This window comes from Pygoscelis adeliae, unplaced genomic scaffold (genome assembly GCF_000699105.1).
Source record: "Pygoscelis adeliae isolate BGI_AS28 unplaced genomic scaffold, ASM69910v1 Scaffold31, whole genome shotgun sequence".
Taxonomy (NCBI): domain Eukaryota; kingdom Metazoa; phylum Chordata; class Aves; order Sphenisciformes; family Spheniscidae; genus Pygoscelis; species Pygoscelis adeliae.
This window is the reverse complement of record NW_008824233.1, coordinates 5,789,045-5,810,885: the sequence shown is the minus strand read 5'-3', so window position 1 is coordinate 5,810,885 and position 21,841 is coordinate 5,789,045. Positions and strand designations below refer to the sequence as shown.

The 21,841-nt window shown below is 36.2% G+C and overlaps 2 protein-coding genes across 2 annotated transcripts in view; both read right to left on the bottom strand.

The window, feature by feature from the left end:
* The window catches only part of LARP1B (La ribonucleoprotein domain family, member 1B), a 51,749-nt gene extending 40,348 nt beyond the window's left edge, over window positions 1-11,401 (bottom strand). Inside the window, 1 exon segment of the mRNA XM_009334930.1 lies at window positions 11,380-11,401. Within this exon segment, the coding sequence (XP_009333205.1) occupies window positions 11,380-11,401 (22 nt within the window).
* Window positions 175-20,448, bottom strand: LOC103926118 (chromosome unknown open reading frame, human C4orf29). Its single transcript, XM_009334932.1, has 14 exons — window positions 19,949-20,448; window positions 19,360-19,496; window positions 18,418-18,526; window positions 14,996-15,080; window positions 13,791-13,891; window positions 11,999-12,077; window positions 11,825-11,909; window positions 11,009-11,036; window positions 8,571-8,709; window positions 6,412-6,501; window positions 5,594-5,695; window positions 3,908-4,286; window positions 1,686-1,848; window positions 175-655 (listed from the first exon to the last, which is right to left on the bottom strand). The coding sequence occupies exons 3-14, from the start codon at window positions 18,507-18,509 to the stop codon at window positions 604-606; spliced, it is 1,395 nt and encodes a 464-aa protein (XP_009333207.1). The 5' UTR covers window positions 18,510-18,526; window positions 19,360-19,496; window positions 19,949-20,448; the 3' UTR covers window positions 175-603.
* Between the last annotated feature and the right edge of the window lie 1,393 nt (window positions 20,449-21,841).

The window sequence follows — 21,841 nt, the reverse complement described above, 5'->3', positions numbered from 1 at the left end:
GCATCGAATGCAAATGTCTCTCTCTCACTCTTCATTGAATTTTGAAAGTCTCTTTTTGCAAGATGTGATGCTGCCCCTTCTATTATAGCTCATTTTCAATTCATAATAGAGAAAATCAGTGACAAACACAAGAGGCTGAGTGCCGGCAAAGCCATAGTACAACACAATAGGAATAGCAAGGGGACACCAAGGTACCTGGAACAAATTAGAAATACACTAAACGCAAGAGAGCATCTTAGCCCTACAGCAAATTTTACATTCTTTCAATAGTTAGATTGGTCTGTTTTCAACTGGTACGCAATTCAGAATTTATTCAGAATTAAAAGAATACACAACGTGATTAAACATGAAGTACATGAACCGTTCATGCACTAACAAATGCTGCCATTGTTTTTTCACAGGTAAAGCTGAAGCAAGTGTGTCAGAATGGCATTTGGTTGAAATGAAAGTAATGCTGGTACTTTATCATTTTTGATAATTGTTACCTACAACGGTCAAAGTCAGCGACCACCTACTCAACATTGCAAGAGGCTTGTTTTCCAAATATGAGTTCCAGTAAGCGGAAGGACAAGTGAGATCAGTCTGAATACATTATTAAGATTTTTAAACTGCGTATTTCTGAAGAAAGCGGTCAAACGCATCGTAAATCGCTTGTCTAAAACAAGGAAAAAAAAAAGATCATTTGTATAATTTGGAAAAGGGCAGATATAAGTGGCGTATTTCCACATATTTACAAATATATTTACAAAGCTATCATCACAATTTCAAAACAGCGTTCAATAAAAATGTGATACCAGGTAGTCTTTTCTCCTTCACTTATTTCTGGGATCTCTCACTTCAATCCAGTAATATATTTATGTTTCAGGAATGAGTGGGACTGTTTACCAACTTTAATGCAAGTGCAAATATTCATGGGTTAGGAGTTTTCTACTCAAACATGTCAGGAAATGGGTCAGAGACATGCATAATTTATAATTTTTGAGCAACTGTCATAAAATAAGGCTGAAGTTTTAAATAGCAATAAGCTAGTGGTTAGTATATCTTGACCCAGTATCTTGCTATTCCTTTTTCTTGTTGCTTAGACTTCCTAAATGGGATGTACAGTCTTCCTAATTCCTTATATTTTAAAATTAACAGCACAAGTGTTTAACTTTTAAAACTAGGGAACTGCATTTATAGAACTGATTTATGTAACTATCTTCAGAATGTCAACGCCTAGTATTACTAAGGCAAGAATTCATGCAAGTACCACTCATTTGCAGTCAAGCTTATATTTTAATTCTCATCTTTAACTGTGTGGTTTTTCTAATTCTCAGAAGACAACATTTGCAAAAAGACAACAGCCGTGCAATACGACATAAGCAGTCGCTGCTTAAAAAATATTTTCTAGTGTCCAGTGAACAAACTAACTAAAAGCTTTTATAGGAAAACAAGAGCGAGAAGGATCATTCTCTTGCCATTGGCTTACGGAACTATCTGAGCTATATTGCACCTCATTTTTGCTCATAAAGTGGAAACGCTGTCATTCTCTTTAAATTATTTCAGATCTGGTTTGTTCTTCAAAGCAGTATTTGGTATTTGTTGCTTTAGAGTAATTATAGACTTGCTTTTAGAAGAAAAATTATGTGTCTCAAAACTATGGTTTTAAGCTCTCAACTATTTTTAAACTTTCCTGTTTACCTTACCTAAAGAGTCCTTGTTTAAAGAGGTAGGCACTGACATGACCTCCATCCAGATACCTAATTTCACATCCGGGCCAGATTTCTTGAAGACTGCGCACCCCAGTTCGAGGAATATATGCATCCTCCTTCGCTTGTACAACTATGATTAAACTTGGGTCAACTGGAACTAAAGAAAAACAAATCAAAATTGAATTCATCTAAGGTAAGAAATAGAAACACATCAGCTGAGATTTCTGTTGTAAAAATGCTCTCTATTTCTAAAAAAACATTAAAATTATTCTAAGCTTTAATAAAATTATATTTTCTAAAGTCTCTAGCAGAATTTATCTGGGTTTTGACATTACAGTAGTGAGGCCATCAGTAGAAAAACAAACTAATCAATCCCCTTCCCTCCTTCAAAGCAGAAAACTTCACAAGTCTTTGAGGAATGATAGAATTGTCTTTCCTCTTATCAACAAAACTCTAGCACTCAGGTCAGTTCTCTGAGATCTCTTTTTTTTCAGCGAAAAGAACTAGCAGACATCAGAAATTCAATAGAGTAGAAGCTTCGTATACTTTTTTCCCCTCAAGGAGAGGAAAAAAGACAACTTTTCACGTGAGAGGTCACACAAAGGGCAGTATATGTTCACTTTCTTTTCTGTTTCCTACATGTTTCAGTTACAACGTAAAAATCCCAACATATTGTTATATATATTTATTACTCATAACCAGAATTGCACCAATCGGATTACTGACTAACAGGAGTAACACCAAAATGATGTTGAGAAAAAGAACACCAAAATTCTTTTGAACACAGAACAGTTCTCTCTTCAGAAAGAATATATGTGGTAAAGAGTGACCAGCCAAGATGTTTGACAATGGGGTGTCAGAAATAATTTAGACCCTCTCCTTTCATATATACTAGATCATGTATAGAGGATATGTCATGCTAAGATAGATTCTAGTCTTCCATTCCATTTTCTGTGAAATCTGAATGTTAGGCAGATTTTCTGAAGCTCCTCTTTAGACACACTCCAAGGATACCCTGGCAGGGGATGCAATGTCTCCCAGAGCATGAAGAGACCTGGGAGACAATTCCTCTTAAGTTTGAAAAATGTCAATGCTTTATCAAAGTGATACCTGAGTGTCTAGAGATAAACAAGAATGTCTGTACTCAGAATAAAGTTTACAGGTTTTTTCTGTCTACTGAAATAACTTTTAAAGCTTTAAGGAAAGCACTCACTGGTATTTGTCGCAAAACATCCCTGGCTAGCAGTGATCTGGGACATTGTCCAAGTCAAGAAATCTATGCTAGTGTAGAAATATTTGGATTTTTTTTTTAACATTCACCAGTGGAGTACTGAATGCCAGAATTAAAAAATGAGGTGGCACAGGGTCTCAGTATCAAGAATGTTTCGACATTCAAAGACAACTCTGTCAGAAACCTGTCTGAAGTCAAAGTATGTTCTAGGACATGTTGAGAGTCCTCAGTGGGCACGCGCACAGTTGAACCATTTTGTCTAAATGGACTGCCACAAAAGCAATTCCAAGCCCCCGCTCTACAAAACCCTTTCAGTCAGCTCTAGGAAGAGATCACTTGTTTGCATTGCCTGCGAGTGGGCCGTTGAAAGGGATTTGTCCTAGATGCCAGGAAACCCAGGTTCATCAGATTAAAGGCTCGCTGGGCTACAGCTCCCTCTATACGCTATGCCTGTCTTGGAAAACACTATATTCACCAGACCGCATTTCCCAAAAGGACCTCTGTGCATTTTTACTGGTCATGCTTGTCTAAAAGTATCATTTAAGCTTGGTTCTCAGCTATGTAGACTACTTTCTATCTGAAGTCAATATCAGATTTCTGCTTTATGAGATTTACTTGAATCTGCTTGAAAAACCTTATTAGCAGATTAATTACATCACACAGATGTTTTATTCTTTTAAATAATATAAATTTGCACTAACTCATATCTGAAAATAGCTGCAGCAAGGCAGAGGAAAAAATGAGCAAAGATACTGAAAGGCAAATTTTTAATTCACGTTATCATTAGTTGGCCATTAAGAAGAAACAGAAAAACAATCAGGAAATGGAGTGGTAAATAGATGCTACTGAATAACATTCGAGATATTTTCATATTTCAGCTAAGGTGCCAGCAGGTTTACACAATGGAGAATGAAGAAAATACCTTTCCTTCCATCGTATTTTATTCAGTTTTCCAAACTGCACATTAAAACAAAGAAATACATACCTGAGAAGTTACCTACATGGGTACATTCATCCATTACTCCTTTCATGAACCTTAAGGATTCTCTCTGTAAAGTGTCACTCTTTCTTCTTTTATTTATCCTGTGTCCTTGTGGGCTGGTTAAGTTTTTATTGCTATTGCTACTGGTTGAAAATGTTTGATTTATGCACTGCATTTTAGGAGCATCTTGTATTAAGAGTCTTTCTGATGAGGCACTTAGAGTACTTTTATTTGTGGTAAAGCTGTGAACAGCTTCTTCAGATACAGTCTTGTTTGAGGAATCAAGGTCAAACATTCTGGAAGTCACGACCACATCCTCCAGACCATCCACACTGTCAGGGAAGTTTTTAACAAAGTCTTGTCCCATCTTGAAAGAATCCGTCTGAACAAAGACAACAGGTCATTTATTAAGGGTTTCTCCTTTAAACCAGTTGGTTAATCTTATTTTTAAGATCAACTCAATATTAAAAAAAAAAAAAAAGAAAAAAAAAAAAGATACAAACAGCACTGCTCACAGTACTTGTTATTTTCAGCCTGAATGTCACTCAATTAAATCCTGATCATCATAACCTCTTGATAATTTCATTCTACAATTCTGTCAGCTTAAAAAATGCAGGAAGTACTTGTATATGGTAGCTTATGATACAAATATTTGTTTTTAATTCTATATTAAACTCTGAATTTATAATTGCAGCTGTTTAAGCTTAAATTGCTGGGCAATAAACATATGTGACCCCGTCTAATGTTAGGTTTAGGACTGAAAAATCTACTGTCTCTAAATACTAGGAAGACACAAACTGAATATCTTGAAATGTTTCTTCTTTTCATTTTGTCTGCTGCATCAGTGTTCCTGGAGTGTATTTCACTTAAAAATGGCAAGCGCCTAAGTAACTATCTCCACCACAGCCCCTCTTCTCCTGTCGTAAGATTTTTGAAAAAGGACTGTCACAAAGCAAAGAATCTTAGGAAAAAAGTTATTTATCAGAATTGGCTAGAAGACAGTGTTGCAACATATAAGCAATTCTCCAAAAGTTATCACTCCAATCTAAAAGAGCGGTGAGGCAACAAAATTCCCCTTGGGAAGAGTCTTTCAACCCTAGTCAAAAAGAGTCAAGAAGAAAGCAAAAAAAATATGCAAACAATAAATCATATTTTGTAAGGAGCAAGAAGCTAATTACAAAAGTTTACCTCATGTTTAACCCAACCGCCTGTGCAATAAAAGTCTAAAGCTGAGGGAGGGCTAGCATCACACACAGAAACAGAAAGAGAGACCTAGCACTCTAAACAAACTAGAAAAGTAGCTTAATGTTGCTATATATTAAAAAATCATGGTTTTATATTTACATGCCAGGCTATTGGTTTTCCAGACTATAAAGCCAGATACTGGGAAATACTATCTACAGTTTCAATGTTTTGATTAGATTAATTTTATGTTGCAGATTACACTAAGTGTGGTCACGGAAAAAAACTTGCAGCAAGGGCTATACTTAACACACATTATACAACCAAAATATTGATTGCTGTTTTTCAGAAGGTTTTCCTTCAAAGATTAAATTTATCAAAAGGAAACAACAGGCAAACGTTTTAGCTAACAACTGGCTACTTTTACTGGAAGTAAAAAGAAGTTACATTATTTGTTAGATTTGCACATGTAAATATTAGCAAATAGGGAAAATGAACTATACTTACTCCACAGTATTCAAGCATTTGAATGATTTCTTCTTCATAAACAGTTTGCGTAAAATACTGTTTCTCTAGCTCTCTCCAGTTCACTGCCTTGCTCAAAACACCCTGAGATTATAAACACAAGCATCCAGTACACAAGTAAAACCCAGAGATCATTCTAAAATAATGATATACAGAGATAATTGATCTGTTCCTCTCTGTGACTTGATTTTTCCAGTGGAATTCTGCCCAGGTTTCCAGATAACCCTTAGAATTACTGTAATCAAAGCATAAGCACACATTATAACACAGGACATGGAAACCCACCTCCCTTTAAAAAACAAATTAAAAAAAAAGGAAAAAAAAAGAAAGCAGAAAACAGTCCCACTTAGGGTTTACACACATCTAGACTGGGCTAAACCAATGATGGGTGTCAAAGCCAGTCTACTCATGCACCTACCCCGGCAGCAGTAGGGAAAACAGGTACCCCTCATGGTAGTAGCAGCATTATTACCCAACTATTTAAGCCAGGCTTTGAGCAGAAGAAAACGTGTTATCATGGCTTGCTTCTTCACCTTCCCACATTCAGACCAGGACTCTAACCATTGTCCCACAAACCAGCCCCAGCCCCTAATTTGGTACACGACCCACCGAATTAGCTCAAAGCTACCTTCCTTATTATGTGTTGTATATCCTGAGCAGGAAGGGTGGGTTTTGCCACTAATAGAGGCCGAAGGGGGATGGAATGCCTTAACTGAAAAGGTGAATGTGGCCAACCCGAACCTTTTAACTTACATATCTGATTACATTCTAGCATATTAACAAAAATATATCTTAATTACCGTAGTAAAGACTGCAGAAGCTGTTGACCAGGAAAGACACGGAATCAATGGCAATGGCTTAGGCCAGTTTGTCACTGCCAGTGAAGCCATCTAGAATCAAAGGCACATATTACATATCTTAATACTGAATTCATAATATGGTATAAAGAACTCTCTCACCTTCAATTTGTTTATACAGTATCAAACAAATATGCAGTGCCAAAGCAGTTAAGGACTGTGGCAGTTGGATATACTTTCACCTATTTAGAAGACACAGCCTCTTCTTCAGTGATCTCCCTAACAATAAACATTGCTCTGGATAGGACTAATTTCAAGGCTGAATGGGTTTTTGTTACAAGAATTCCCAATGAAATATTTATTCTGACCTTTTAGTTGTTTAAAACCATCAAAAACATCTATTAAGCCTTTTCATCAAGCTCTTGCAAGCTTATTTCAAGGCAAAATGAAGGCAATCCATGAGAAGGACTACTTAACATGCTATACTTTTTAAATTCGTATACTGGAAACAAAATGTGGAGGAGAAGTAATTCAGCATGTTAAGCGGACTCTTTTTCTGTCCTTTAAAGTTTAAATTATTACTTTTACATCAGTTCTCAGAACACATTTTTGTGAATATTCTGTTTATCCCAGAAAAAAAACAGAGCAAAGAAGCTCAACGTACAGAACTTCCCTATATGGTATGTTCTTGACAAGTTTTATTTTGTTGCTCTAAACTGAACTACAGCATAAACGCCTTAATACAAAATACCCCATGTCTGTGCCAGATGTTCTAATAAATGGATTTATACAACTGAACTATAATTCTATTCTAATTATTTTTTATTTATAAAAAGCTACAAGAACACCACATATCTATGTTCTGATAGCCAGAAAGTCTGACTTCTTTCTTCTCAGTTCCAGATCTCCCCATCAGTAGAACTAAATTAATGCTACCTAACTTCCATTGTAAAATATATTCTATAGATGATCAACATCAAATATGATTTATTTCCCTGGTTTTAATTTGTACCCGAAGTCCTATAAGTAAGTCAGGACTAGCCAAAAATGTATCTTCCTGGACCAAGAAAAAAAATTTCAAAGGAGTTTCCAAACTCACTCTCTCAGATCTTGCCTCCTTCTATACCCATGCTGTATATGACCATTGGTATAGGATACAGTACTCAGTTATTCCCATAGCATTTGCACAGCATTTGAAGTGTCCTGCACAGTTAGTGGTGCATATAGCAGCTTGAGAATTCCAATCCAACTTACAAATAAGACAGGGAAGACAAGTTTAACACAAAAGTTGTTGTTCCAGCAGGGTGGTGTTTATGTAAATCAAAGGTGCTTTGTACATTTACAACATTTAAAGTCATAAAATTGTGCTTTGGGGGAAAACTATTTTCCTTTCCGTAGACACTACCATTACCAACATTATTTACTTAGCTCCTAACAGCAAACAAACAAGGATCAGCAAAACAGAGGAATGTTGTTTTAATAAGCTTTGCACCCAGGTCTCACAGACCAATGGTTATCTGTAGAGATACCAATGGGTATCTGTATATTACGAGCAGTAATATTTTAACTGTGTGCTAGTCTTTCAAGCATCTTACTAATACATTTCTGTTTTAGTTTGAATATGCACAGTGTCATACACAAAATGTTATCCACCACAGAGATCTCCAATCGATACCAATGATTGGGGAAAAAAAGATGAGTTAAGAACAGAACTGACACCAAAAGTCACCACAATTACAACATGCCTACAAAGAGGAGGCATTTCACGTAATGCATTCAAACACAAAAGTTTAAGAAAGAAGAATGGAGGAAAAGAGGGAGAACCAGCAGTTGATCAGTACAGGCCTTCTTTCAGAAAATATTTCTTCCCCCACCCCCCTTGTGGAAAAAAAACATAATTACGTGAGAAGCTTATATTCTTATTAAACCTGTCAGGAGATGGCTGACAAAGGGCTCCTTGGTTTGTCAGTACTTATGGAGGATTATACTAATTCAGCACCACAGAACATGACAATTGCCAACGATTTGTTGGCAAAAAACTCTAAATGTTTATTTTAAAGTACTTCTGAGAGGAACACTATAAAACAAATTATTTCCATATGCTAAATGATCAAATGAGAAGTTAAAACAAAAATTACTGAACAGGAAATATAAAAGCTTACATGTCCTCCCATGGATATTCCAGTCATCCCTAGCGGTCCATAGCCTTCTCTTTCAAGCCAGTGCAAAAGAGCTGCCGATTCTAGAACAAGAGCTCCTCCCATCACAAACAGGTCCGAGACATTTTTTAAACATGACCGTCTTTTCTCCCCAGAAAAGGAAAATATAGGATTTATTTTCTAAGATTAGACTTTGACAGTTCTCATCATTCTATACATACTTTTATAAAAAGCCTGATCACAATCCCAGAGAATTTTGGAGCTGAACTCCTGTTGATTCAACAGGAGAAAAAGCAAGTCCAGATTCTCTGGCACTTGTACTTTTTCATCTAAATGAGGACTAGAAATAGACACCTGCTAAGCTTCTAATGTAATATCACTGACAGCCTGGTCTTCTAGAAACAGATATTACCAACATTAGAATCTCATTAGTAGTAATCTTGTGTCCTGTAAAGTTATAACGGATCTTTTAGAAATAGAATCAAAGTGATACAGTCCTAGACATACACTATCTCATTTGCAGAAACAATCCTTTTTTTTTTTTTTTTTTTCTTATTTACCTGTTTTACATCATTGAAAAATTGCACACAACATTTGAAGAGCAATCAGTATGTCAGCTTTGGAAGCACTCATCAGTGTCACTGTAAGACTGAAATTGTAAAGTGGGAAGTTTGTCACGGTACTGAGAAATTCATGTAGTGTACTGCAAAGCATTAAAACACAGAAGAAACAAAAAAAAGTACAAAGCTATTCAGCTGAACCTTCAGAGGGACTCTAGAAAGTGGGGAAAAAAAAAAGTATTTTACAGAGCAATTAATACACCTCTAATTTGGGGAGGGGGACTGTGTATTTTCAGTATCACACAGGTTACAAAAGGCTACTGGCCTCTTCTGCCAGCGTACAATCACATTTGAGACACTCTGAAGCACAAGGACAAAGCTTACTGTGCAAGCCACAGGAGAAATGAACGTAGCTGCTGCAGATATAGGCTAATGTAATTCTTTCCTACAGCTTTGTTATGAGATTCCTCAGCCCTCTCCAGCTGCTATATTTATTAAACACTGTTACTAGCACATTAACTAAAACCACTGCTGCTGGTTTGTAACCTTGTATCGAAGAGTGACAATTACTGCTTGGGGTATCAGACTGCGCACTCCCCTTTCACAGAATCCTTCTCTACATCAGGCATATACTAAGCAGTCAAGCTAGACAACCGAAAACGGAGTTAGAAATACCCTTGCCAAAATCTTTAATTTATTCTTCTGCAACAGAACCTTTATTGCCTGCAACAGTGGGAAAAAAACCCACCAATGGATGTATTCCAGCACACACTCTCTCCTGTCACTTTCCTATAATCGTACACTTCTAAATGCGATAATAAATAAATATATATGTTTAAGCAGTTTTCCTATCAAAGAAGCAATTTTACAACAATCATCTTAGTCGGTAAATGTAATTAACTTTCTTTAAAAAAGAATGTTCTATGTCAAAATAAATTCAGCATCTGCTTTGAAAAAAAAACCTAGAAACTATTTTTGAATTAAAATTTTCTCCTTAAAAGTAATTTTTTTAAGCTTTTGGATTTAGGAAATCCAAATGCTGAAATCTAAATAAAATCTAGAAAATCTAAAATGCTGTAGTATGAGACAGTGCTCCTGGTGAAGTCCTAATAGAAAGGACAGGTTTAAAAATAAATCACCTTCTATGCGTCTTCTACTCATGTTATATCTCCAAGTTAGGATTAAAAAGGATTAAAACACCAACTCATATGTGGACTTTAAGAAATATTGGTAGACTAAAACCACACCTTTGCCTCAGACACATACCTTGTTGAATTCTGTTTATACTCCAGTGGTTCACAAAATGTGAAAAGCAAAAAACCAGGACCGTCTAATTAGGCTTCTAAATTCACATTTAAGAAACTGACTGAGGGAGGAAGTCCTGCAAATTACTGAATATTGCAGAGCTTCCACTCACTAACAAACAAGCAACACCAATTTACAGGTCTGACTGTAAATCCTTAAAATATCTTGGAAAAGCAAAATCTTCGCAATTATAACAGGAAAATACACTATCTGACCAAAGATTATTCACAGTTGACTGAAATATAATTGCAGCATTTGTACATGCACAGCTGTGAATCAGGAAAATAAACTGGTACTCGCTTGCATTCACACAGCTTGCTTGCACCTCACTCTATACTGCAACTTCATCTTGTGCAAACTTTCCCAATCACTGTGATCTCTTAACACAAAAAATGACAAAGCAGTCTAGCAAAGGGTACACAATTTCACATTAGCAGGTTACAAGTGGTCCATGCTTGGGATTTTTTTTGCCCTTAATAAGTTATCAAAGTTTATACTACTTTGAGCTTCTTGAGAAAAAAAAAAAAAGTGGTCTTTCGAAAAGACAGTAGCCATGAATGTAATGGTAATACTTACAATTGATCCTTCGGTTTTCTACAGCCATGTAGAAGACTCAAGTTAAAGAAAGTAAAAAATTTCTATATAAAAACTGGGAATTAGAGAAAAAAATGAAGTAAAATAAAATAAAATAAATCACATACATTAAATCGCAAATGTTTAACTGGAACTAAATCAAGTTAAATGTAGTTTGATGATGTAGCTTGCAACGTAAGATTTTACTTTTGTCAGGCATATGGGTAGGAAAAAAGTGTAACCAGAGATCCTGTTTAATAAAACAGAATAACAGTGTTATAGAAGTTACTGATGAGTTGATGACAGGACAGAACTTAGGGTTTGTTTTTTTTTAAACAAATCTTAAATGGTAGCAGTAAATTTCTCAAAAGTACCTGAGGTACCAAAGGGTTGCATTTGAGAAGGGAAGGCAGGAGAGGCAACTTTCTTTTCTGTCATTAATACATCCAGAAGTCACACAGTATGATGCAGAATGAACGCATAGTTTTCACTCTGTCATGGCTAAAGGAATCATATCGGTACTTTGATCAGTACACAGATTCATATCAGAACTTTTACCTTAATGACTACAGTAAGACGCTGTAAAAGACATTTTCAAAAAAAATCAGAAAAGCAATACTTGGTGTAAAAGTAGCATATTATAATAACTGTGTTCCACATTGTGTTTCATGCAATGGTCATACTTTGCTCCTTGCTTCTCTCCACTGAAAAGTCCACTGGAAATTGATCCACAAAGTAGGTATTATACCAGTGTGATAAGTCTTCTACCTTCTGGAGAGAACGTTAAGAATTACTGTTGTGCTTTCCACAAAAGGATATAATAAGGATTTTCTAGCAATAGGGAAGCCATACAGGCCTCTTTAATCATTGGGCGTGCCATTAATGTGCGTCTCCTCCAGAAGTGCTAAAGATAAGATGTACAAACATGTATTAAGATAAAATCTGATTATTTAATTTCTCGATAACAATCAATTTTACATTTTACATACTCACATGATCTCCAGTGCCTGCTAAATGAATGCACACAGGTCTGTGCTTGCTATTCCATCTTCTGGGTATGATGAACTGAAATCTATGAGAAACAAACACCTATTTTAGCTAAGTAAGTATATCTATTTACAAGCTGCGCCAGAGAAATTAATCTAAAAAAAAAAAAAAAAAGACAGCATATTTTCGTAACCCATGCAGGCAAACTGCCAGCGATTCAGCAATGTAATTTTTCATAAACACATCCAGCAAAGAAAGGAATCCGAAAGTAGGACAGAATAAATGCCAAACAAGAAAAGGAGCCAAGCTGAAAGATCATGTTCCTAAAAAAGACCACTACCTCATCATCACAATTTAAATTTTGCAGAGTGGAGAAATGGAACTTCAGATGAAGAGCAGCCTAAACAAGTATGATTAGCTCTCCTAGGCAGCATTGCTTTTTTTCCTCCTGAGGGCACAACAGCTGAAATTGGAGATTAAGATGAGCAATATATTTAAATTTAAAAAAAAAAAAAAAATCAAAAATCCAACATACAAACCATGAAACTATTCTATACATCCAACATCAATCACTTAATGTCTTCTGCTGCTACTCAAGTTATTTACAGTCTAACTACTGGGAAAAAAAAAATCACTTCTGAGCCACTAGTATTTTCCCCACAAGATGGAGCACTGTAACACCTACAACAGTGTTACACTTCAGGAAAAAATATTCACACAATGCACAAAGATCCTAAGGCAAATTTGTAGAGCATTCCAAAACTGTAACAATACTGTCCAATGTAACAATCAGCATAACTTGGTTACAAACTGTAAGAGAACACAGATAAGGAAACAATCAGTATACCATATTTTCCAGTATGGTACTAATTCGTCCAATAATGTTGAGACAGTTTCTTTCTCTAACCAACAGAGAGATGGAAAAGAACTGGTATTTTGACTATCAAACTTCTTCTGACGTTCCTTAGTGTTACATTACCAACCAGTAATATTGATAAAATTGACAATGCCAGTATCGACTTGAGCTGACAACTTTTATGTTTAATTTTTAAGTTATTAAACAAGGCTTGGAAAAACAATTCCATCATGAAAGTTTAGCTCAAAACTAAAAGCAAACAGAAATTATGCTCCCTTTCCAAACCCACTCAACTGCAAAGCAGCATTAGTGTGAAACCAGCAAAAATGCCATTAGGTATCTTCTGACTCTTAGGGATCATCCAGCTTTCTGTGGGGATGCTTTTTTTTTTGGCTTGCCAAGTAAGAAAGGCACCAGATTCTCTGGCTGCAATTAAATGAACTTTCTACTTCAGTACACATACAATATTTTTGTATTCAATGTAAATGGAAGGCTGGAATGGTTCCTTCAAATACAATATAACACGCTTCTTTCATATAAACAGCTTCTCCTGCTATGTATAAAACAAACAACTACTGTCCTGGCTATAGTATCCTTCATTTCCAGCATCCTGCTCATTTGGAAAAAAACAAATAATTTTAAAAAACCCAGGGTATTCCACAGCTTTGTGGAATATGATATCTACACTCAAAAAAAAAAAAAGGTCCTTTAGCAAAGGACATACTTTTTTTTTTATTTACACACAGATTAAACTATCACATGAATAAGATTTATTTTGACTTTTGAGATCAAAATCTATTTCAACATATTAGTACAAAAAAGTTTGAAATACTTCACAGATAATTTGTGTTACAATAAATTAGCTTCACAATAAAACTACTTATAGACCATTCTTATTTCTCTGCCAGTTTCAGAAAGGAAATACCACTTGGTTTCTCTTACCTTGCTACAAGAGATTCGACTGGTAGGATACCTGGGACATAATGAGCCAACGGGGAAATGAAGTGCCCCTCAAGGATTTTACAGTCGGATTGCTCCTCAACCTACAGAGAGAATGGGATGATAGCAGTGTATTTCGTGTCAGTGTTTAGCTTGCTCTGAAAGCCAATCTCTTAAAGTAGAAGAATTTGTTATAGGATAAAAATGTACTTAAAAAACCCCAAAGCTGAGGTCTATTTCAAATATAGGGATACACGTTATCAACACAGTCAAAACATTTGTTTCAAACTTTGCTTTTATTAAATGACCTATTAAAGGAATCAAGGAATAAAGTGTAATGCTGTCCCATTTTAAATAACTTCCACCACACATACTAAGTTTCGAGCATTTTTTGAGCTTTAAGATCTGACATCCCACCCCCTCAACTATTGTATTACTGGGGAAAAAATAAAACAGTATCTGTGCAGCCACTGCTTTATTCTCTCTGTTTTCTTCCATTCTCCACTAGTAGCCAACGTGACTGCTCATTTTCCCATCCCTTCCAACCCCATTTCACGTTTGCCATTGCCTCCTAATTCTATCCACAGCAGCTCAATTAAAAAAAACAAATTCAAAACAGCAAACTGTTAAATTATTTAGCTTGCCACAGCATTCACCAGTGCATTTATTTGACTTTAGAACTACTCTTCATTTCTGACCCCCTATTCACACTTTCTAGATTGAAAAGTCTTCAGGGCAATGATTACTTCTATCTGCACTCCTCACTTGGAAGCACAGAGCCTCCTTTTTCCAATCAAGAGCATTTGAGAACTCACACTACACTGATTTCTTTTGCTTCTGCAGCCTCACTTCCTCTTCCCTCACAAATAAATTCTAATGTCTTTTTCCTGATACAGAGCAACCGGAAACACCAGTGAAGTCAGTTAATACCTCCTGTTAGAAAACTGGCGAACAGCAAAATATTGTCAGAGGCGCGTTCACCACCCTGTCTCTATGTACTCCCTAACTCAAGTCCCCAGTTGCCAATCCCAGAAGCAAGTCATGCTGTGATAACGTCAGACATCAGGAAAACATAGATTGACATGACACCAAGATTCAATTCTTCTGTCCTAGAAAAGCAGCCTGGTAAGTACTAAGTTGATTTCACCTTTATATACCACCAGAAAAATAAATTTAGTTGAACTGCATCATCTCTTGCTTTTAAGTACCTTGTCAATGAACACTGGGTAATCTTTCGAAACCAGCGTCTGGCATTTTTCCCTGTTTCCAATAATTTTTCTGAATTCAAATATTCTGTTGAAAGGAAACAAGTAGAGAAGATTCAGCTTTTAATCTAAAAAAAAAGAGAAGATATATATATAAAAAAAAATTTCAGGAGCTAAAGTAAGCCACAAAGAAAAAGTTACAAAGCCAGCTTTGCTTTTACAGATTAATCAGGCTACCGTAGGGTAGGTATATAAGAATGTTTTTAAGTTAAAAAAAAAAAAAGGCTCAGGTACATAGCTTGGGGTTGCACAGCTCTTAAATAGTATTTTACACCTGATATGTTGAAAACTTATGTAATTTTTCAGGGCCAAATTAAGACGTAGCAACCTCCTACACTTACACATCCTTGTAGCCACATCGGGGCAATACAGACTGAATGGGTGAAAAACAGGCTGGACCACCAGCATCAAAGTGTAGTTGTCAACGATCTGAAGTCTAGCTGGAAACAAGTGACTAGCAGCACTTAGGGAAGTTCATGAATGACACAAACTGGAAGGTGAGGTTGATAGCCAGAAGGTAGGACTAGCATTCAGAGAGACCTGGATAAGCTGGAGGAACAGGTCAACAAACATCCTAAAGCTCAACAATAAAACTGGAAAATCTTGCACCTAGGACAGAACAGCCCCATGCAACAATCCAGGCTGGGAACTTCCCAGCTAGGTAGCAGCTCTGCAGGAAAAGGCATGGGGTTTCTGGTGGACAGCAAACTGAACACGAGTTAGCAACACATCCTTGCAGCTAGGAGGACCAATGGCATACCCTCTGCATTTAGCAAGAGGGCAGCCAGCAGGTCAAGGGAATGGGGTTTGCATTGCCTGGGGAACAGAAGGCTAAGGGGCAAATCTAGTTGCTTTCTTCTGCTACCTACATGGGCTGCAGAGTCTTACAGAGAAAATGAAAGAAGACTCTTCTCAGAAGTATACAGTGAGAGGACAAGAAGCAATGGTTGTGTGTTGCAACATAAGAAATTTCTACTGGAACACAGTGAAAGATTTTTTTTTCACAGTGATAGCGGTTAAGCACCGGAAAAGATTGAAACTATGAATAATCTCCACCCTCAAGGGACTTTCAAAACTCAAATGGATGAGGTGCCAAGTGACTTGAATCAACTAAGAACTTAGCTTTGTTTTGAATAGGGATTTGGACTAGATGCCCTCAAGCTGGCCCTGCAACCTTAAATACCCTATGCTAAGAATAACTTGCTCATTCTTACGGTTGTAAATACACACAACAATGTTAGCTGACCAACTAAAACATCAGATTTGGGTGGAAAGTACAGAACAGTATAACAGGAATGATCTGTCCACCTTCCCAACACCACAGAAAACCAAACCAATCGGACGGAAAGAAAATCCAGTTTACCACCACATCAAAAATAGCTCTACTATATAGCCTTTGCTTTTCTTATACAGAACAGCAAGTGCATTAAGTATTTCTGAGAAAATAAGAATAAAGGTATGAGACGTGAGTGTGGAGGGTAAACTAAATGAAGAGATGTTTTGCTTCATACTAAATCCTCTAAAAATACTGCATTTATGTATTTCCTCTGTAGTCAGAAGGATACCGAAGGCTAAATCTTGCATGTGTTGAGGAATTTCAGCTCTCACTAATGAGTTGAGGATAAAGCATTGGGATATCAACAGTCATCACATCAAGGGTGTGCACATATAACTTCAGATTACATCTAGACAGGGTAGTCTGCAATATCTGAATCTCAGTTAATGCTTGAAGTATAAGAAATTTAGTCATTTCTTCTAATGGAGCTTCACAGTGATCAGTTTTTTTTTAAAAAAAAAAAAAAAGACAAGGCTGACACTGTTTCTGGCACAATAGGGCTCACATACTAGGGAGTGGTACTCCCTTCTCCCGCTAGCCAGTGTGCGGAGTCAGGAGGAGGTGGTATTCTTCCTTCTTCATCCAGGTGAAGCCAGGCTGCTGGGGAACAGCTCATCTTCTTCCCATTCAGGGGCAATACATAGAACAAATTCTTCTTCCACTTTTCAGACCAGCAAGCCTGCCTCATTGTTTCCACCACAGCTTTTGATCTCATGTGAGAGGTTTTTTCCCCGCTAAGAAAAAGGAAGAGCCATAGCCAATACCATTATTACTACCAGCAATGCTTCTTTATTGCTGTTTGACATTAGTGTGTATTGCTGTTTGACACTAGTGTGATTACCGCTATAGACTCCATGCAAGAGAAAAGCCTCGCCTCGCATCGCAATAGCTAACCGTAGAATTAGTCAGAAGTTCCCCTATATAAATAGCAGTTGTGTTGGGGGGAGATGGGGATGGGGGAGTGAAACTTCATGTCTCACCAAGAACCTGAAAGTTTTTAGGAGAGGGTTTTGATAACATTAAAATGTCCCATTTCAGGTACACAAACACGTAACAATACAGAAAAGCTGCAATCAAAACAAAACACATTTTTTGCTTATTCCAACAGAATAAACTAAACATTTTAAAAATCCAACATTCTCATTTTGCAGGAAAGTCTGCTACTTAAGAGAAAAATCAACTGAAGACAGACATACAAAGCAATCCAAGTGCCATTTCAAGATGAGATGTTTCACTTGGACTTAAAAACAAAAAGCAACCCCCCCACATAACTCCACTGCTATCCACAGTGAACAAAATTTTATTTCAATATTTTTTAAAATTTTCTTTATTGATTTTCAAATACATAAGAATTAGCTTATTAAATGCAGATTTATCATTTCCTATTTAAATACTACATGATGCAGAATATATATATTCAGTCACTTAATTTTTAAACTTAAGAAATTTAAGTGCTCAACTTCCAGGTGTTACTCTTAATAATAACTAATAAAAATCGGCAAATATTTAAAAACTAAGAGGTACTTCCATTTTTTTTTCTTATTTTCAAGACATCTAAAAAGAATGAGTTTACTACTTTGGGCTACGAGAGAAACTTCTGATCACATCTTACACTTTTAAAGCTCACGATTATTAAGAAGTCACAGAAAGCTAGCAAGATCCTCTTTAATGTTAAACAGAACAATTCCTCTGTAAAAATTCACCAAGTTTTGTTTTTAGAAAACACTTTCAGAGATGCTGCTTGAAGTACGTTATCATATATGCATAAGTGAAAAATGTAACTGGACATGTATACACATTCTCTCAAGAAGAGTCTCTTTAAACACAAACATTTAGCAAATCCCTTTAAGACTTCTTTTAAATCCAGTTCCTCCCTTGGTATGGAAACACAAGATTTCCTGAACAAAACAAACTTTAACACTTTTTTTTCTTTTTTAAATACAGGATAGTAACAATTGTTGGTACTTCAAGGGTTGTTTTTTTCTTTTAATATAAGGTATGTTTATGCTGTTATTTTTTAACAAGTCACCTTTTCAGATCCTCTGGCTTTCCCCATCCTCTGATGAAAAGTTTAGTGAGGAGAAGCTTTCTGTACAAGACATCTAATTTACTTACACCCATTAGCAGCAAACTGACATCTAGAAAAAAGAACAGGTAAAAACAAGGCAGTTAAAGGGGTTAACTTGAGTGGCAAGTTCATTGATTGTAAAACAAAGTAGGTTCCTATTCTGGTATCTGCATTAATGAAAAGCCATATAATTTTATTCCAAGGAAGTTAACCCAGAGATTCAGGTCAATTCTTTTCATTTTAAACAAAATACAAAGGCAGTTAATATAAACTCTAGCTTTTTTAGGAAAATGGAATTTAGGAGTAGGAATTTAACATGCCTAATATAACTAGAAATTTATTACATAATTGATGACAAGCCAATTAAAGAGGCACATAAGGTCACAGAACTACATCTTCAACCAGTCCTAACTGTATTTTACTTGAATCAATAAAACAAAGAGCGGCATTGATCTGTCCTGTCAATACAGCTATGACGGCAAAAACTTTTCAGTCAATGTGGGCTTTCATAGACACATCTCAGAATGGAAGCTTGAAACAATATTTGGTTTCAAACAACTAGAAGACTAGATCTCTAGCTACGTAATTATTTGTTTATAAAAAGGAAAGAAAAAAAAAAGTAGCTCCAGTCACTGATGCAGAGAAAGCTTATTTTTGTAAACTTGTCTTCATTGGTGTCCTAAACATATATCCTAACCCTTATTTTATCCATTCCTTTCCAATTTTTGCCAACTCATTTCTTACCGTTTTGAAAATGATGCTCCCACTCCCTTCAGTGAAGAAAACACACCATCAAAATCCTTACTAGTATCATTTCTCTTCCAGCAAATACACTAGCTCAAATATAGCTAAAGCCAACCAGATTTTAGGCAAGCTGAGTGTTGTTTTCAAAACAATACTTACTGAAGTGAACAGGGAGCCACTACTGTGCTCTTCCAATGAGGAAGGAAGAAAAAAAAAAAGAAAGCTCAAATCTGGTTTCTTCGTCAGCAAGATACAGGTTATTCAATTAAAAAAAAAGGTCCAGGATCTGTGTACACCTAAGAAAACAACAGATTTAATAATCAAAGACTTGGTTAGTAAGTTACCTTCAACTATTCTCTAGTATTTCCAGATCCCTCCATACTAAATGATCTAAATAACTTAATCACACTCCGAAATAGTGTAACTTAATTCATGGTTTTTTTTTTTTTCATTTTAAACCAAAGTTCTTTTATTCTGCCACACTTTAATACAGTCATTCTTAAAACAAACTTGTCTGAATATAACAAGTTAAAATTGTGGTCAGATTAATGAATACATTCCTTTGCACTTCTAAAAAGCCAATACTTAAGAATCAATACACAGAAAAAAGAAAAATGCTTTAACACCTACAGCAAGTTACTATCAAAATAGAAATTATAGACTACTTAAGGTACTCGAATACTAGAACAAGCATCCTAGAAAGCCACAATGGTTCTACATTCAGTCATTACAGGGCAGAAATAAATACCTGAAATCACCAGAAAGTCAAAGTGGGGACCTTCTATTTTAACACTGTAGAAAATGTTAGTTCCTACTCCACCAGTCCTGAACAGCTGACTGTGTAATCTTCTTATTCTGATCCGTATCTGCTTGGTCTAATAGAATCACAGCCTCAATACAGTCTTTTTCCTTGCCCACTCTGGAGATATCCATTGACCTCACATGCTGTTGGGGTGTCAGATGGGAAATGTTTGCTAGCCTCTGCAAGGTCCCTCCTCTGCTTTTTGGAGCAGGGAGACAGCTTGGTATTTTCCTTGTGCTAGAAGAGAACCGGGTGGCGGAGACAGTGACAGCAATACAGAGTGAACCCTCTATGGGTCTGGGAAGGCAGTTCAGAGTGAGTACACACAATCGTAAATCTATGCTGTCAAAAATATGCTAAAATTAGATTTGCAGTTCTATCAGTACACTGCTTACCAGTAATTGTGAAAAGAAATTTTAATGAATGCTTTGATGCTTAACAAAGCAGCCTTGCATGTTTTGTTTGATTGTTTGTTGTTTGGGTTTTTTTTAAAAACCTCTCCAAAAGCCAAATAGAGAAAACATGAAGATGTTGATTTTGCTGTGAGTTCAGAGGCTGGCCTGATGAGCTCTCTCTCTTGCACCAAGGGAATGCCAAGACAAGTTTCTAGACAAGTACATTATATTTAAATGCAACATTGATTGAGGTGAAAGGGTTGTCCCATCCTGTATTCTATTTCATTGATTGAATAAAGACTCTAAAGTAATTCAGGATATTTCAATTAATCAGATTCAAGATTAAACCACTACTGGAAAGAGTACAGGAAACACTAAAACAAAAGAAATATGCCAAGTACTTGAAGTATGTTGTATAGAACTCAGAAATATCACTGAGATAAAATAGGGGTCACCCTCCCATTTTGTTTATCTTAGTAACAAAAAGGTAGGACATGCTTCAGTCACTGCCCATCAATGTCTACATGGAAAGGCAATTACAAATACTTTTACTGTCAGAAAAGGCGAATCCAACTGTTGGAGGCTGAAGTTCTATAGCTTCACAGTAGAAGTAAAGAGGGTGTTTTAGCAGTGAGAGTTTGAACTTGAGAAAAGAATCAGCAGAGCTTGTTTTGGAATGCGACTGGATTCCCACCACTTGATACCACACGTGTCACGTCATGATCCCTTTGTAAGACAGGTCAGCTGGAAGCAGTGACCTGATAAAGATGCTGCATAGTTGTGTAGCCCAAGAAATGGTACCTGTGTTATGAATATTCAATGAGTATACTGCTAACATGGTAAGCTTTGCATAATTGTAAGTTGTGAATAGAAATTGTAACAGATACAAAGGCACATTAAGAAGTGATCCACTAAAAACCCCCTACATTCTAAAATAGTATTTTCCAGAGAAGACGTCAAGGAAACCTAGCGATAAATTATAACTAGGCTCTTGCTCTAGGAAGAGTGTTTTTCTTTGCTTCCAGAACCCTCATACTGCATACTAACTGTAAGTTTTTGGTGTGTACACCTATTTCATAGAAACAGACACAAAAATTCATCCAAAATCCAACACATAAAAGATCAGCTCTTCCTTTTTATCCAGTGCACGCAGCTTCAGCTACAAGAACACCACCACCGGAAAGTACATAAAGACTTTTATTAAAGGCCCAGACTACCGCTTCTACACACGAATATGAAACAGCTCCCACCAAGAAGTCAACCTGAAAAAGCCAAGAAGGTATAGCTATTTTAGAAGGCTGAGTCCTTAACTTCCCTGCCCTATTACTTTTTTAAAAAATCTTTCTTCCAATTAAGTCAGGTCATGCTTTTTTTTTTCCTTTTTCCTTCCAATGGAGGCAGGTTTCTTAAAAAAAAAAAAATCACAAAAAAACTCACGGCGACA

Coding starts and splice junctions, on each gene's coding strand:
- LOC103926118 (XM_009334932.1), bottom strand. CDS start 18,509: ATGGGTGTAAGTAAATTAGATGTCTTGTACAGAAAGCTTCTCCTCACT. Junction 12,078..13,790: donor GTCGAATCTCTTGTAGCAAG/GTAAGAGAAACC, acceptor TGTTTCTCATAG/ATTTCAGTTCATCATACCCA. Junction 6,502..8,570: donor GAATATCCATGGGAGGACAT/GTAAGCTTTTAT, acceptor CTTTGATTCTAG/ATGGCTTCACTGGCAGTGAC.